Below are 17765 nucleotides of genomic sequence, written 5' to 3' on the forward strand. Positions count from 1 at the left end.
TGATTTTGTGTAAGAAATGCACAGGGATCATGTTCAGAAATAGCACAGCTATTATCAAAGAACATTTCATCCAAAGGGACACCCTCAAAATGGGTGGGTCCCCAGTTATAAAATTCCGTTCCCACAGAAAAGAGGGCAGCTTTTGTTTAAAAATATATCTGTAGCATTCAAAAAATCAAATTGGTTCACATGAAGAGTAGAAGAGCCTTAAAATTAAAGTCTCTGTATAAATACTATGCAGTTCAGACCCTCTGTGTCTAATGGTGTTGATGGTCCTTCATTTTAATAACTGTAAACAGCAAAATCATGCTGCCACTGCAGGCAACATTGCTAAATGAATCACTTAGTTAATTCCTATTTTGCATACAAATACTTTCAGGTACAGAAGACAGAAAACATTTTAAAGCGAGTATACAATACAGACACAGAAAGGGCTACATCTGCCTTTTATAAAAAGTAAAAATAAAATTTTAAAAGCACAAACATTAGCCTGGCATTGATTATGAAACAAAACCATGGCTGGTACAAATGGTCCAAAGTAGGATAGTTTGGTGACATCCACACTGCTACATAAAAAAGGGGCAGGAGCTGCCTGGGCAGGTTCACTCTTTTGGCCACACATCTTCTTCAGGTCCAGCTTGTGTCCCATTGGCCTTAACACATTTTGGTATGTTTTCATGGCCCTCAGATACCTTGGTGTGTTTTCTTCCCCCAGACTTGGTAGATAACACAAAGGCCACCCTGCACCATTGGGATGCTTTTAGTTCATGAAGTTGAGAGTATAGCTTGTGTTTCCAGGGGTGCGACATGAAGGCATGGGGGTACATAAGGGTGCGAAGCCCCTGGGATGGCAGCAGGGGGAACAAAGTCAAGTAGAGGCTGTTTGACACCCTGTCCAGGGATGCTCCCTGGCACGTGTCCTTCCTCAGCTGGGTTAGCTGGCCTTAACCACATTTTTACCAGGAGTTTGCTAAGAATTAAACAGCATGGATGACTGGAGGCCAGTGCTCCAGTCTGTACCTTGGCATTGCTTTGTTAACAGATATAGATATAGCTCAGCACCATTTGAGGAGCCCCATGCCAGCATCTTATGCAGACTTAATGCTTTCTCCTTATGAGAAATGAATTTGCTTCTGAGCACAGCAGAGCTGTGCATCCAGGAGCTCTCAAAACACATACAAGGGCACGGAGCCCTCCCCGGCACTTGACCGACCAGCAGCGTGCACATGTGCCTTCAGAGGGGAAGCAGGAGGCAAAAAGCACTTGCGTGTGAGAGAGAGAAGTGCAACTCCACATGGCGATTTCATGTGTCTCCCAAAGTCAGAGTGCCAGACAGCTAAATCGGTGGCGTGCACAGATTCATGCGTCTGGGAGCTGAATACACACGACGCACAATGTCTCAGCACAAATGTGTGACTGGCGTGCTTTGTTTTTAGCACAGTTAGGGAACGTACAAAATACACATTTATACATGTACGTGTGAACAACAGGCATCTCTCAGAAGCAGGATACTGATGTGCCGAGAGAGCAAGGTTGCCAATGCTTTCAGAGCTTGAGTCAAACCATCAGGAGCTGGACCCCCTTGAAATGGATGGAACTACGATGGTCTACACATGCTGAAGATCTGGCTCTTGAAAGAAAATATTCTTTCCACACATCTGAAGTGTGAGCTCAGAGCTTTCTGAAAAGGAGCCTTTTTCCTAATGTAAGAAAACACGATGCAGATAGTTACCCAGTGCTGGCCATCAGGATCAGGCCCACCCCCTGTAACGCATGCACCTCGGGGAGCTGTGTCTGTTGTTGGCAGGGTAGGCACCATGGGATCACCATCCCTATTAGATGGGAAGTACCTACACCTAAGCTTTGCATACCCTACATTAGAAGAAGTCGAGCTATAGCGGATTCAGCTTTGAGCCTGTATCCTGGCAGCAGCCCATCTGTGGAAGACAGTTTACCCACGAGGTGGGATACATTGCTTTGGCTTCACCTCCTATGGGCTGCGCACACGCCGCTAACCAAGCCAAGCAGAGGAAGCCCAGACCTGAGTGTGTCTGTACTTTCAGGTTGTAGGATACACAGGCCCTTAGTCTCATGACGGTCCTTAATGTTATGACCCTATCCTGCTAGGTCTCACTATGGGATATATGGGTGCTTTCTACCCAAAAGAGCTTTTGCAACCTGGCCAGGTATCCCTGCATTGGACTGCACTTCAGCTTGCCCACACCCCAGAGTGTTTCTTTAGTAAGAGTAAGGACTGACAAAGGTTAATAGTTTTCTTAAGATGACAATTATTAAGGTAAGTTCCTTAATAAGACCATGGTTAAAGTAAGTCAAGGGTGTTCAGCCCTGCCGAGGACGAAGCCTCAGACCTGTGGCAGGGAGAGGCCTTGTCTGCGCCTCACCACAGCAGCCCGCCCAGGCCTGAGCTGCACCTGTGCGAAGGGGCCCAGAGGAAGATGCAAAATGGCCCCTGAAGGCCCGTAGATCAGGCAGGCTTAAAAGGAGGGGTGACACTCTTTTATTAGGGCTTCCAGCTGCCTGTTCCCCCTCCCAGGCGAGCTGTGGCTCAGCAAGGCCTGGGCGCAGAGAGGCCCACAGCCCCCGCACCACCCCAGGCCTCCCCTCTGCACCACAGGCAGGGGTGCTACCGGCCACCACAAAATGGCGCCCAGGGAGTATGGTACAGTGAGCCACCAGATTAAAACCTTGTAAATCCTGCCCCGCAGGGCTGTGCCGGGCAAGCCAGTGGAGGGAGTGCCGGCTGCTTCGGCACCTCAGGGCGTAGGCTGGAGCCAGCTCTCACTGGGTCTCTGCATTTTGGTTGATGTTGTTGCGGGAAGCAGAGCTTTTTTTAGGGGGGAAAAAAAAAAGGCAAGCACTGCAGCCACATTATCTAAATTACGTTCATACTCTTAGAAACATGCTATTGCACAGGGCCTATGGAAAGGGTTCTGCTGGGCAGGGCATTCCTGCTTGAGGGGCCTTTCTGCTCCCCTCGCCATGCACTGCTCCTCCTCAGCCACAGGCAAGACTTCTTTATGTGCTTATGAGGTTGCCCATCTTGGGAAGGAAAAAAAGCAAACCGCGGCCCACTGCTTGAAAGAAAATGGTGAAAAGCTGAGGGTGCCTACAAAGGAAAACAAAATCCTCAGTCGCTGGTTCCACTGGGGCTCGAACCCAGGACCTTCTGCGTGTAAAGCAGACGTGATAACCACTACACTATGGAACCGCCACGTAAACCAACGCTGGCGGCACTGCCCTTATCGACGAGACGATGGCGGGACTCCTCCCCGTGCGTGAGGGCAGCCGTTGGGCGCGCGGCGAGCCGTTGGGCGGTGGCGGGGGGGGCAGCGTCTGAGGGAGGGCGGGACAGCTCGCCGCAACCCCCGGGCTTCCCCCTCCCCAAATTGCTGGTTAGTTACACGTGTAGTCATTTAAAAAATCACCTTAAGGCGCTTCCTGCCCCTCCGATAGCTACAGAGGAGCAGCGAAGCGAGTAAATCACGGTTAATAGCCCTCACGCTGCGGGAAAGCACAGGTAAGGCTTTTGCGCGACTACTGTCGGCCTCCGAGGTCTGCCCCCCCCAAACGCGGCCCAGAGGGGCAGGTGAAGGGCCGGGAGGGCACGGGCCCCGTCACGGCCTCACGCTGCGTGGAGCGGGCACCGTGAGCATTCCTGTGCCCTGCGTGTACTTGGTACATCTCTGCTTTAGGCCTCTGCGCTCCGAATGTCGCTGCCCCTAGCCCCCCCGTTCGGAAATGGTTGGCAAGCTGCTCCTTGGATTCGCTCGGCTGCTCTGTTCCCCGGAAGAACAGAGGTCCTTGGGCCGGCGCGGTACGTCTCGGTACCCAGTAGTTTGACCCGAGTGGGGGAGAGGCAGGCTGAGCTCCCCGAGAGGGGCAGCAGCACCCCCGCCGCGGCGGGGGAGCCTGGCTGCCTGCACGCCCTGCAAATCGGTGCCGGGAAGGCGCCCCGCTGCCGACAGCGGGCCGCTTCAGCGCTCTTTTTCAAGGGGGTGGAAGGAAGGCGTAGGGGATTTCCTCGGTACAGGAGACGGCGTTTGAGACAGCGTGAGGAGAGGGGGCAGATCCTGAAGTTTGTCCGTGTCGCCTAGCGGATCCGCAAAAGTCAGGATTTATCCCCTGGGACCCGGCACGGGACACGCCGACGAGCTCTTAAAATGAGGCGTGCCAGCGAGACCACTTGCTTGCTCAAGTCTACCTGGCGGGCTTCGAGGAGTTTCCTCTCAGCCCCGGCCGCGCCTCAGCCCCTCGCCGCGCACGCAAAGCCCGCCTCCGCCTCCGCCTGCGCGGCGGGGCGGGGCCGCCAGCAGGGGGCTCCCCGCGATCGCGGCCCTGCGCACCGCGGGCCTGCGGGTGAGGCTCCTCTGCAACTGGATTTTTGGCAGAAAAAAAAGTTTTGTTGCGTGTGCGTGCAGCACGAGAAGGCCTAAGTGTTCGCAGGTGTGTCTCTGCTAAAGGCAAGCTGACCGAGCTGCTCGTGCCGCCTGCTCACCCCCTGCTCCCATCCAGCAACAGCCGAGATGACTAAGGCTGTCGATTTGTGATGCATCCACTGCAGAAGATGGCTCTTTGTGAGCGTGCAGAGCAGCGCAGCTGTTTCCGTGCAGTTCTGTGCCTGTCCGCATCAGGCATTCATTCAGGGACTTTTTTTGTCATCTGTTACACCGCACAATAATTGCCTCGTTTCATCTATTATGTTCTGCACTGGGGTTCTGCACTATTTGCATTACCTCAGTCCTCGCCGTACTAAATCCCACATCCCAAAGGGAGTGGCTTGTAGAAGTACAAATTAAGGCACCTGTACAGTGTTTACAGGACTGTGGTTAAAAGTTACGAGCAGAAACTATTACTTGGAATATAAAAAACAAGTTAATTTTCAGAAGTATGTGGTGCCTGTAAGCAAACCAGTTTATTGTTTGTAGCTAAGTTTCGTAGTTGCCTTGAGTCTTGAAATTAATAATATTTTGCTGAAGCAGCAGATGATTTACAAGGTAGAAGATTTTGGTTTTTTGTCATTAGAAGCAATTTCATAAGGATAAGATGAAAATAGAGGTCAAGAAAATTATTTCCATAGACTTTGCTGACCCCCTACCATATATGTGATGGCTGTGCTTAGTAGTTGGCCGGTCCCAGTCTTTAAAAAAAAAAAAATCCTTTTACATACTGATCATTAGTGTCTGAGTCAAATCTGTGTACACTCCTGACCTGGATTTAACCCAGAGGTGCCTTTTGGGAAGAGGCAGTCTGGTAGGCTTGAGGCTTCAGGATGTAGGTTTTGCACTGTCCGTGCAGCTTGTGGTTCCCCAGACCAACAAAATGCAGGTAAAGCTGTCATTAGGCAATTCTTATGCCCTTTTCTTTTTCCTAATGTTGCTTTACTAAGATTTAGCGAAGCCTGAGTGCTGTTGATAGCTATCATCTCTATACACTGTAAGTGGAGGCTGAAGCTAACTTGTGAGGGAGGTAGAGTTGTGCAAAGTAGGTCATTAGTCATTGCTTCCCAGAATAATATGCATTCAACTGATAATTTGGGAAATTTTCCTTTTTTAAAAAAATTGTTCTCATTTTCACAGAAGGTATCCTGATGCTTTCATAGTGTTCTGGTCTAGTTTCTTGGCCTTCAGGAGTTTGGAAGCCCTACAGCTGCCTTTCTTTCACATTTCTGACTTTGTGTTCTTTTTGCTAAGGATGCTAGTTTTGATGTCTTTTATTCATCATCTCACCCAGAATTGTCAGTGGGGAGGGAGATTTCTTTTCCTGTTCACCCAAATTAACCTATTCCTTCCGATTTGTAAGAGCAGATTTCTGTCATCTCATTGACTTGAGACAGAGTTTAAAATTGTTCTGGATGTTTATTTCTCTCTTAATTTCTTCTGTTCTTTCTGTTTGTGACTGAACATCCAGGTCTCAGGCAGGGACTCATCTCCTGGCTAGTACTTTAAAATACTTTGTTGGGTTGCATAAAAATACTTATTTGAGCTTAGTAGGGTAAGAGGAGGGGAACCATGGTCAGGGGTTAGAAGGAGCACGTTCACTTCAAGTATGATTATCTTCAGTCTTTCCGAAAAATATCGGTTACATCACTTTGTAGTGGGTGCTTCTGAGAAATAGGCCTGAAGCAGAATTTGAATTATGTATGTGGAATGCCTGCAGGGAGGCTTGCTCAGGAGGTTAATGTTTCCAAAGTATTTGGAAAACAGAATATGTGCTATTACATCGAGAAGGGCTGCTTGTAAAGGGATGTTCGATTGCTGTGCTAGCAACATAACTGTGTTTTTTCTTGTCATGCTAGACTGCTCAACAACATATTGTCAAAATTTTTTGGCCTACTTTCTGTTGCAGCTGTTGATGTTAAAACCCTTTTCAGCATCTTAAGTGTGCATGTGATACATGATTGCTAACAAAAATGCGGTAGTATGTGTGACCTTGGTGGGACTGGTGTGTTCTCTTTCCTCTATGTAGAAAGGAGAATGGTCTTGTTTGGTACAGCCTATGTCCTTGGACTTGAACAAGAAAGGTTAATTTGGGAAGCACATTTGTGTTTCCTCAAGTTGCATGTTACTGTGATCCTCCTAGGTAACTGGAGAGGTGGCTCAGTCCAGCGAGACTGACTCTTTATCAGGCCGCTTGGTCACATCAGACCACTGAGACAGAGGACAAATAACTTCCATGAATAACAAAAGAAAACATGCAGTGGAGGCTTTATGTCCTACAGACCCTAAGAGCTAAGGGCTTGATCCCTCTCCCATTGATCTTGGATGAAACATTTCTGATGGATTTGTTGGCTGTTGGAACAAACCTTATAGCCTCTTATTATGCAGAGATCTTAGTAGATGCCAATATAGATGAATTTATCAGGTACAGTAAATGTTTTATAAATAATGTGTATCCCCAGAGTGCAGTGGAAAGAGGTTATGTATTTCTGCTTGCATGCATTTTGGCAGAACAGTGTGATCATACATAAATGATTAGCTACTGTAACTCTGATCAGGGAAAGTGCATCCTGCCAGAAAAACAAACATCAAAACTCTTTTGGGTCATGCAGAATTATTGTGCCTGGCGTGTATTCCATTTACTCTCTCATCTCACAGGAGAGGAGCAGCTTTGAAAGTGGAAGCTTGTGTCTGGGACTCCAGAACCTCAAAGGACTAGCTCAGTTAATCAAACCAGTGCATTTACACAGTGTCTTCTGCTTTGCTGGTTTGGCACTTTAAATATCTTTTGCACTTTAATAAATGTATCTGTTCTGTCATAGTAAGGGCAGTTGTCTATCTGTCCCAAAAGATGATTTGACAACTCTGTCCTTCATGGTGGCGGTTGATGCGTATAGAACTGTCACCAGATGGATGGCAAAAATTTCCTGAAAGTACCATGTTACAGTATTTAGACCTTCGGGACAGGGGTGGGAAGGTGAAGATCTTGCTTTGTTTGTTTCTCTTCTCAGAAATCTTTTGCTCCCTGTCCAGTCCTGGTGGGACTGCATCACATGGAGAGGCTGCAGAGCAAGGGGCACGGTGATCCCCATCTTTTGCCCATCCATGTGGAGCTTTCTCCCACCGCAGCATGATTTATAGCCTGTGGTCCTCTTTGGACCCGCATGCCCCCATGCTGACCCCACAGAAGGGGCTGCTGTGCTCTGTTCCATCACTTTGCACAGCAGCAAGCAGCCCCTCCCCAGCTTTTGGAGAGGGGTGGAAGGACAGACTGAGGGAAAAGGTGGTGTGATGAGGTTGAGTGACGCTGAGGGCTGGGCCTAAGACTGTACTGGTGATATTACAATACTGTACTTCTACCGACGCCTCATATTTTTGAGTGGTTTGGGGGTGTACATGTTCAAAATCACAGTGTCCCCATGCTATCGATTCACTGCCAGAAGGGGCAGATTCTTCAGGGGCTGTTGTGCTGGCAGTGGGCACTAACAAATCGCCTTGGCCGTGATGGCTCTGCCCTTCCCCGGGCACCTGTGCAGTGACTGAGAGTGCAGGGTCAGCATGGCAAGGAGCTAGGCCAGAGCTGCGGGCCCTGCTGCTGGGGGTCAGGGTTTGATTTTAAAGCATACAGCACCACAGCTTCCTGACTGCACAGGGGAGCAATGCTGCAATGTTGTCAGCTTGTCCGATCCCCTTCCAGTGGTCAAATGAGGAGCAGGTGAGCCAAAACACGAACTGAGTCCACTGAATTCCAGTCCCACGTTTATGGGGAGAACATGTGCATGCACATGAAGAAATGAAGTGTACAGGCATTGGTGCAGTGCTGCTGAGCGCAAGATTTGAGTGCTTCATACTCATCCCATTATCTGGGTATGAATGAGTATTTTAGAGAGCACCTATATCACTAGCATGCAGATACAATGCCTCATAGATTCAGTATTTCATTACTTAAGGGCTTTCATAGCCATGCCAGTCACATCAGATAACAAAATACCTGGACAGCTCTTATGTTTTTTTCCGATGTGCTAGATCTGCTAAAATGCAAATCATTGCCTCAATGCAGCAGAAAGGCAATTCCTCTTGAAAGAGATCATGTGACTTCAGATGTGTAGCAGATAACTTCAGCCCATCCCTTTCTCTGCCTGAGATTCAGGAGGCATGGTCACAAAACAGCTCTTCAACAGCGCGTGTACAGCGCAGCTGGAGGGCTGCAGCCATGAGCTTTCATATCAGGCTGGACGATGAAAACAGCGTTTTCCCCTGACTGTTTCTGAAGAGCAACGCTCAAGAAATTCCCTCTCGGGAAGCTGTATAAATAGGTGAAGAGCAAATGCATTACAGCTCCTGAGCTCCAGAGCCCCAGAGAGAATTGGAGCACCTGTTCTGCAGAGCTGCACCCCTCATTGTGCAGTTCTGCTTCCAAAACGGGGCTGCTTTCTCTTAAAAAAAGAATCTTCTAAAGGTACTCTTGTGGAAAAAATCTCGGTATTGCTGAAGCAGAAAGAAAGAACAGGTAATATCTTTGGGTGGGGCATATCTATCTATCTATGTATATATATATTTAGCTTGCTTTTAAAGAGCAAATTTACTTCATCTTAAGCCTGTGTAGGGAATGACAGATGTACATGGGGCTGTTTATGATTTTACCCTGAGAAAAATCAGTGTGCTTCAAGCTATAAAGTTTGACCTGGACTGGATCACTTATCCAGAACTTCTGAGTACAGATGAGATCAAATATCTTTGAGACTACTGGATTTCATGTACTATTTGTTTTAGGAAAAAAGTATTTAATTTTGAACCTTGTTCTGATGCTTAACTTAAACATTATTAAAACCAATATGAATTTCAGCTGAAGCACGAATTTAATTTTTAAACTGGCTCAGATTTCAACACATATTTACTCTATTCTGGAGCTTTGCTTTTTCACCACTTTCCCCTTCAAGTAAGGAGAATTAAGTGGGATGTCATTAAGACTCTGCTCATTAACTGCAGGATGGTGCATGATTCAGATTTTCCTTTTCCTCCAGGATAATAAGCCACAACTGTTGTTGACTTTTATGCTCTGGTTGGGTCCAGTTTACTAGAGCTAACTTTTCTTTAGGATTTTTAGTTTTCTGCTTGCTTCCTGAAGGAATCTCCCCCTAGAGGTGTTCAACATTTCTGGAAAGTGATACGATGTCTTTGCTTACACTTCAAGGTGATCTGCACCCCATTTGTGCACTTGTGTTTGCTATTCCACCTCTTTTTAAAAAACATTCTCCCCAAAGTCTTGCTGCACAAAAAATGAGGCTGCTTGCTTTATTTGTTTATTTTCTGCACAAAAAAGTGCAAATGTTTTGTGTAAATGTATCCTTTATTGATTGTAAATAACACAAGCTGGCTTTCTCCTATAATTTTTCTACAGATCGTCTTTGGATTTGCATGCAGTTCCTGAACTTGACGATTGCTTGAACAATCCATGCATGTTCACACCTTTGCAGCTCTAGCTTGCATTTCTTCTTGCAGTGCTTTTTTGTGCTCAGGAATATGAGTCCACCTTAATGAGCTGGTCTGTCTTCATCCTATTCTCTTTCAGGCTTTGCTGGCTTTCCAGTATCTTACTACATCCATTCCATATTGATTCCCGGCCCAAACACTGAGATCTATCAACATGGCCATTGCTAGAAATTATTCCGTCAGTTTTATATTGAGCTTAGCCTTGCTTTTCTGAGCAGGCTGAAGAAATTATCTGCAAAGAAAAAGGCTTTGTCATGTCTTTCTTGCACATATATAATCACTGAAAGTCACTTAACAGAAATGTCAGTTTGTCCCATGGATATAAAATAAGTGACCTAAACACATACTGCTTTGCATATGTTTGATGTTCTCATATCAGCCTCTTGGCAGACCAAATTCAGCATTGATGTCAAAATTACAGCTCTTGTGTGCCATAGCCAGGTTCTCTTTCACTCTGTTAGTTGACTGTGGCTGCTTCATCCCACTTCATGCAGGGTGGATCTTTTAGCTAATGAAATCTTTAACTCATCTCTAGATTCCCATCCTTGATGATCCCAACTCTGGCAACAAGACAGGTTTGAAGAGTTGTCCTTCTGCATGTACTAACCTGGGTGTTGTGATTTAATGTCTGGGTTCTCTTCTCTAGGATATTTTGCTCTTTCCTGCTTCATTCCCTCAGCAATGCACAGAAGCAAATCCATCTTAAACCCATGTTATAGCATCTGTTTCTCAGTTCTCTGCAGTCCTCATTTCCAAAGGAAAACAAGTCTAAAAAAAAGTCTGTGAGTCACCAAAAAAAAAAAATTGATAGCAAGAAGATGTCAGAGGAAAGCCCCTGTCATTGGAAGCATCTACCCATCCATCCATCTGATCTTTATGGAGAAAACTGTGCCCATCTCATCACCTCTCCAACCACACGTACCTTCTAAGACATGTTATGGGAGGAGATCATGGACTGCCCGGACTTGTGCAAAGCATTTGACACTGCCCCGCACAACATCCTTGTCTCCAAATTAGAAAGACATGGATTTGATGGATGGGCTATGGTGGGTAAGGAATTGGCTGGATGGTTACACTCAAAGAGTCGTGCTCAACAGCTCGATGTCCAAGTAGAGATCAGTGATGAGTGGTGTTCTGCAGGGGTTGGTGCTGGGACAAGTGCTGTTTAACATCTTTGTTGGTGACATGGACAGTGGGATTGAGCGCACCCTCAGCAAGTTTGCTGATGACACCAAGCTGTGTGGTGCGGTCAACATGCTGGAGGGAGGGTATGCCATCCAGAGGGACCTTGGCAGGCTAGAGAGGTCGGCCTGTGTGAACCTCATGAAGTTCAACAAGGCCAAGCGCAAGGTCCTGCGCATGGGTCTGGGCAATCCCCAGCACAGATACAGGCTGGGCGGAGAATGGATTGAGAGCAGCCCTGCACAGAAGGACTTGGGGATGTTGGTTGACGGGAAGCTCAACATGACCCGGCAATGTGCATTTGCAGCCCAGAAAGCCAACATATCCTGGGCTGCATCAAAAGAAGAGTGGCCAGCAGGTTGAAGGAGGGGATTCTCCCCCTCTACTCTGCTCTCAAGAGACCCCACCTGCAGTACTGCATTCAGCTCTGGGGTCCCCAACATAAGAAGGACACGGACCTGTTGGAGCGAGTCCAGAGGAGGGCTGTGAAGATGATCAGAGGGCTGGAGCACCTTTCCTGCGAAGACAGGCTGAGAGAGTTGGGATTGTTCAGCCTGGAGAAGAGAAGGCTCCAGGGAGACCTTGTAGCAGCCTTCCAGTACCTAAAGGGGGCCTGTGGGAAAGCTGGAGAGGGACTTTTTACAAGTGCCTGTAGTGACAGGACAAGGGGTAATGGCTTTAAACTGAAGAAGGATAGATTTGGATTAGACATAGGGAAGAAGTTCTTCACTGTGAGGGTGGCGAGGCACTGGAACAGGTTGCCCAGAGAGGCTGTGAATGCCCCATCCCTGGCAGTGTTCAAGGCCAGGTTGGATGGGGCTTTGAGCAGCCTGGGCTAGTGGAAGGTGTCCCTGCCCTTGGCAGAGGGGTTGGAACTACATGATCTTTAAGCTCCTTTCCAACCCAAACCAGTCTATGATTCTGCCATAACTACCTGTTTACAAATATGGTTGAGAAAGGAGTGAGTAGGGAAGGGAGGCATGTTGCTGGAGATAGCCATTGAAACAACTTGTAGGGGAAGTAGTGTAGTTGTGGAAATTCCATCCCAACAAAAATAAAGGGAGGAGCCTTTCATTCTTTGTTTATCAAAGGTAGGAAACAAATGGAATGAAGCAAGAATAAGAAGTTAAAGCCTAGTGGCTCTTATTTGTATGGCTTCCATATCCTCAGGCTTTACCTAGCTTACACTTGTCTGCCAGTAGCACAGCTCATCTAATTTTAAAAGAGAAGGTATGCTTGAAAGGATGGCTCTCTGCCCAAAGGACCTGCAGCCTGATTTCATTAAAAGTCAGCTATAAATCTTTACAAGATTTCCATTATTCTTGAGGTAGCCTGGTCTTTATGTGACTGACAAAGTGGAGGCATGAGTGATTTTGGGCAGCACCTATTACACCTGGATCAAATGGTGCTGATTCATTATCCCTGTAAATCAGGCTCTCGACAGCTCAGGTACTGAACCCCAAATTTCTAGCACTTGCCGCAGTGTAACCTTCAGTGACTCCTATCTGGAAAAAGAGCAGCGTGTGCCACTCTGGCTTAGCTTGGTGCATGTCTGTTGGCATTGTTGGAATGACATATTATTTTGCTTCAGTGGATGGGCTGTGTGTTCAGTGCCTGTCCATCACAAAATTGCCTTTTTGCTGAACGGAGAGAAATGTAGCAATTTCTTGGAGTTATATCTAAAAATGGGACAGATCACCAGCTTGTAGAAATTGAATTACTGCCTGCTTTTTAGTGAACATGACAGATTCTCTCTTAAGGGTAAGTCAGTGGTATAGTATCCAGAATGCTAACACAGCATTATGTCCCAAATTCTCATCCAGCTACCTTGTATCTCTGAAGCCTTTTTCAATACCTTGGTAAAAGCCCAGCTTTCCATTTCATCAGCCCACATTTGGGGGAATTTTGTAATGGCAAATGCTTCTTCACCAGACATTGCTACACTGCATAGTGAGTAGCTCACAGAAATGACTCAAATGTTTTAAATGCTTGGTTTCCAACTTTCTTCCCCATGGAAGGCCTTAATGGCCTTTGCCTGGTGTTTTTCTATACCTTTGCCCAAGAAGGCATGGTTTGACATGGAGCAGGAGTTGGCTTGAACCAGCATACCTGGGGGGTGGGAGTGGAGGGGAGGGATTTCTCCCTTTGGAGCGGATCAGTTAGGAGCAATGAAGAGCGCTGGCCTGGGGAAGTCACTGGCTCTTTCTGCAGTGGCTTGTTCCCCTTGGTCATGATTCTTTAGTCACACAAGAAGAGCAGAAAGTGAATTTGTTGGGCCTGTGTGGAGACCCTGCTTGCTGGAGTCTTCAATAGTTGTGGCTGGTCTGGAGTCTGGACATGGAGATTGGTGGCCAGGATGGCTCTGTAGCCACCTGAGAAGCCATCAGGAAATGGGGCAGTAGTTTGAATGTTTGCTACATCCATGTTAGGATGCAGATATTTGGGGCTGAAGGTGATGATTATTCCTCTGGACTAGCTCTTTGATGGCCAGATTTGGCCTTTTAAAGAGGTTTAATGATAGGATATATCTGTGCAAGTTTTCCTCCAAGCTTAGAGTATATGTTTCAGGCTTCATTTACTGCTATCACCACAAAATTTCTGTCTCTCTGTATCTTTTGTATTTCTTTGCTCAGGCTGATGCTAGAAGTCCATGAATTTAGAGTTGTGTGGGGGGAAGAGTGGGGATGACTGGGAGAAAAGCTTAAATCATTGCAAGTAGGGTGTGATAGTGATTCAGATCCCCGTTTCTTGGGTCAGCCCATTGTTTGCCTATGGCTTGGGTGGAGTCTGAGAGGTGTGATGGTTCTGTTTGGGGCTCCAGTTGCCCAGTTGCTGGGCTCACACTAACCTGCCCTTTAAAGAAGATAGTCTCACTGCAATAGGACTTAGATTGTAAGCTCTATTTTGCTCTTGGTCCTAGTCTTCAAATCACAATTCAAGTCATGGCTGGCTGATTTGAGATGGACTGATGAAGGCTTGAGATTCTCCTGAGAGGGCAAATGAGGAGATGGTATTCAGGAGAAAACTGTTTGGAAAGAAGACAAATTTGAGCTATTAGCAATATCAGTGCTATATTTGATGCTGTCAAAGCCATTGATTGGCTCAAAATTAATGTAGCAGCACTTTTTTGGATTTCACGATAGCTCCTTCAGAGGGAAGAAAAGCAGTCCATTGTGGGGAAAAAACACTAAAATCCTTCTTTCCTGAAATAAATACTGACTCAGAAGGTGGCAGACCCAGCTCAAATGTAGGATACCCTTGTGTTGTGGGACCCTGAAAAATAGCCCCACAACTATAAAGAGTTGTGCAATATTAACATAACATAACCTGATATAATAAATATATAAAACTTGTAAATAATCCCACAACAATAAATGTATTCTAACTATTGAAATTGAAAATAGTCTAGCTATGCATTTATGTTTTCCTCTCTCTTATCCTCCTGCTACTTTTACTTCTGCTAGTAAAGCCAGAGGAAAAGAATAGTATTTAAGCATTCATTTTATGCTGATGAATTTCTTCTTTGTTTTAATACTCAGGTTAAAAGGAGTATCAATGAAACAAAACAACAAATGCAATAATTTAAATGTCAGACATGCTAGAGGTAAACATGTATCCCCGGAGTCAGAGAGAGGGTTCAGTGTGATCGTATAAGAAACCTTAGCTAAAACAAAGTTCAGTCTCTCTAACAGCATCAGTCACTTTCTTGTTACTTAGAAATGAATCCATTTTGTATCTCAGGGGAAATGTATTCGTTTGAACTTGTTGATTAGAAAGTATTGCATTAGTGAATGATACCATTTAGTGAAGAGCTGAGTGAGTGCCAGGAGAAAAACCCAAAAGGCCACACCGCAAAATGTACTTTGTTAATTTATTTAATGAAACCAAATCTTTTATTTAGAATGTTTCAGTAGAAATGCAACAGAAAATTGGATGTTTTATTTAAATGAAATCTGATAATTAAGCAATTTGCTATTGCACTGTCTCTCCTTGTAAATTTGATGGTGGTGACACTGAGGGATGAAGTGATAAATGGGGTGGTAGGGCACATTTTCAAATCAATAGAGTGTTAGGAGGGCTGAGGTTTGGGGGTTTTTTAGCAGTAGTATCAGATGTAATTTAAAGTCCTTAAAATTCTGCAGTTCTGATTTTCAAATCACAAGAATGAAGAGTAACATGCCTCTGTAGTCCCTTGTCTCTAGTAGTAAGGCTTTAAATAGCTGTGCTTCAGATTAAGAAATCACTGGTGCCCATTAACTCTCAGCTAACATGTAAGGAGTAAACTGTATTAATTACTGAGTTCATCTGTCTTGAATGCAAGCTGATAGTAATCAGATGTGAAAAAGAAGCCTACTATGGTTCATCAGGTCCAGTTTGTGTAGGACGTGCTGTACAGTAATTTGTTATGAGCTGTAGGTACTTTAGATTCTGTGTTGTCAAACACTTTTTTTTTTCCGCCCCCCCCTTCTCTCTCCCTCCCAATCCTCTCCCTGTTAGGAGTTCTAGGAAGAGCCCAGGAGCCCAGAGGGGTATAATCCTCATCACTGAAGGAACAACACAGGAAATGTGTATAATGCTAACAGCTGAGAAAAACATGCTTCATATCAGCAGCAATTAAAACTGATGAGCAGCAGCATTGGAACCATGGGGTGTAGCAGTTCTGTAGCTGACAGAAGGTCAGAGAGAGGTGAGTGCTGCCTTTGTCTACAGGGTTAGTGGTTGTTCTCTCTGTAATACTAGAAGAGGATTGCAAGGTTACATTTCCGCCCAGTCCTGTTGTCAAAACACTTTTTCAGAGAAAATTATTTTCTAATTATCTTCTTTTAAAAAGAGAGCGTAGCTTTTAGATGCTGGCTGAGGTCAGAAGGCAACTGTAGACCACTTCTAACATCTACAGATTGGGTTGGAAGAGATCCACAGCATCTGGGACAGAAGCTGAATTTCACATGTGTCTGTGCTTGCTCTGTCACTGGCCAAGTGTATGGGGTAAGGTATTGAGGGGGACCTTTTATGGCCTTTCACAACACAGGATTCCTGGGAAAACTGCCCCAATTTCTCTGCTGCTGGGTGACCCCGATTATGAAACAAGTGTAATAAAGCAGAGCTATTACAATGACTCTCAGAATCAATTTTCTGCCATACCAAGTGCCCAGCTGGAAATTCTCCCTGACAGTCACAGAGGCTGTCAGTTGAAAGTCTCCACAGTCCCTAGTTAAATGTTCAATTAAAAAACTTAATGCATCATCTGCCTGCTTTTAATTGTACCACACCCTGGTATGAACATACCAGGCTTTGCACAGGCAGGTGGGTTCCACGATTGCCTCAGACCTTTGTTCAGATGCTTTGTGTTCTCTTTCAAGGTTTGTCAAGAGCCATGTTACGTGACACTGCATGTAGTCTTAGGAGATTATTATGCTGAACAGCCATGGTTGAAAAGGAAGGCTCTTTTTGGCTACCAAGCCAGGACACAAGTCACAGGAAACTGGTGACTAAGAAGCAGGAGCGCTTAGTCATGGCTACAGGGATCCAAGGTGACTAGTTTAAGGGTAGCCCTCAGCTTTGTGCACACTACTTGGCTGTCACAGTAGCATCAGTGCTGTATCACAGCAGTGGAAGTAGAACGGAAATACCTGGAGTCCCAGACCTGTAACTGGGAAGTGGTCCTTCCTCTTTGGGTTTGCATGCTATGCATTTATGTGCCTTGCAAGGCCTCAGAGATGAATTAGTTGGGATTATTTCTGAGGGTGCAAAAGCTTGGAGCGAGTATGAGGAGCTGTACTCTTTCTCGGTCTACAACCATCAATACACATTGGTGTGGAGCCTGGCTTTGCTACCCCAAAGCTGGCTTATGATTTTGTGTTTGTTTGACGATGTTTTGTCCTCTCCAGTTGCTGGGTAGTATTCTTTCTGCACCTTGGCAGTAGCCAAATGATGCTGAACCGTCATTCTATCCACAGCCTGAGGCTGTACAACCCTCTAATGCATTAATAACATGAATTTAACAGGTACTTGCTGGTGTAGAGACCTTCTGCAACTGATAACGATTTCTTTTACAGATGCAGTTTAGCCTAGTGTGAAAATAATGTTCTGATTCAGTCCTGAAAATAACAGCACTGTAATAAGTACAATTAAAAAAAAATTACAGGAAATATTATGTTAGATTTGCAACATTAACCACAGTGGTCGATATATATCTGTCTTACGTGATACCAGTGGAAATGTGCCATGTTAAGTGCTCAGGACCATTAAGCAACCCAGGGGGGCTTTAATGGGAAGTTTAATGGTTCTGATGCTGGAAATCAGTTTCTGTGCTGGTGGCTGTGCTTTGCCCCTTAGGTACTCTTCTAAACAGAAAAGTTGATGACAGCCTTGCTGTGATGTGTCAGGCTTTGAGGTCTGTGGTGGTGGGGAATTCCAGAAAGTCCAGAAAATAAGAGAGGTCTCAGAGCTTGTGTAAGGTACGAAGGATGCTCTTAGTTATGAGGATTATATTTCCTTCAGGCAGGAAGATTTTTCTAAGATGGATGTGATGTCTGTAGGATGGGAGTCTTAACTGATTTTTTGGCCTCATCTGGACTAAAAAACTTTACCACTTTAACTATACTGTATACTTATTAATGATAAAATAAGCAA

General features: G+C 45.6%; 1 protein-coding gene and 1 non-coding gene across 4 annotated transcripts in view; one reads left to right on the plus strand and one right to left on the minus strand.

Annotated features, from left to right (window-relative positions):
• Window positions 1-3156: 3156 nt before the first annotated feature.
• Window positions 3157-3229, minus strand: TRNAV-UAC (transfer RNA valine (anticodon UAC)). Its single transcript has one exon. It is a non-coding gene; the product is annotated as a tRNA-Val (tRNA).
• Window positions 3230-3348: 119 nt separating this feature from the next.
• The window catches only part of PPEF1 (protein phosphatase with EF-hand domain 1), a 42918-nt gene continuing 28501 nt past the window's right edge, over window positions 3349-17765 (plus strand). The window contains exons 1-2 of one of the 3 annotated variants that reach the window (XM_069784774.1): window positions 3349-3538; window positions 15630-15819. In XM_069784774.1, the coding sequence (XP_069640875.1) occupies window positions 15756-15819 (64 nt within the window). In that variant the 5' untranslated portion in view covers window positions 3349-3538; window positions 15630-15755. Of the gene's footprint in view, window positions 3539-8581; window positions 8968-15629; window positions 15820-17765 lie in introns of those variants that run through there. The other 2 variants (XM_069784775.1, XM_069784776.1) reach the window with 2 other exon arrangements.

Source organism: Haliaeetus albicilla, chromosome 6 (assembly GCF_947461875.1).
Source record: "Haliaeetus albicilla chromosome 6, bHalAlb1.1, whole genome shotgun sequence".
Classification (NCBI taxonomy): domain Eukaryota; kingdom Metazoa; phylum Chordata; class Aves; order Accipitriformes; family Accipitridae; genus Haliaeetus; species Haliaeetus albicilla.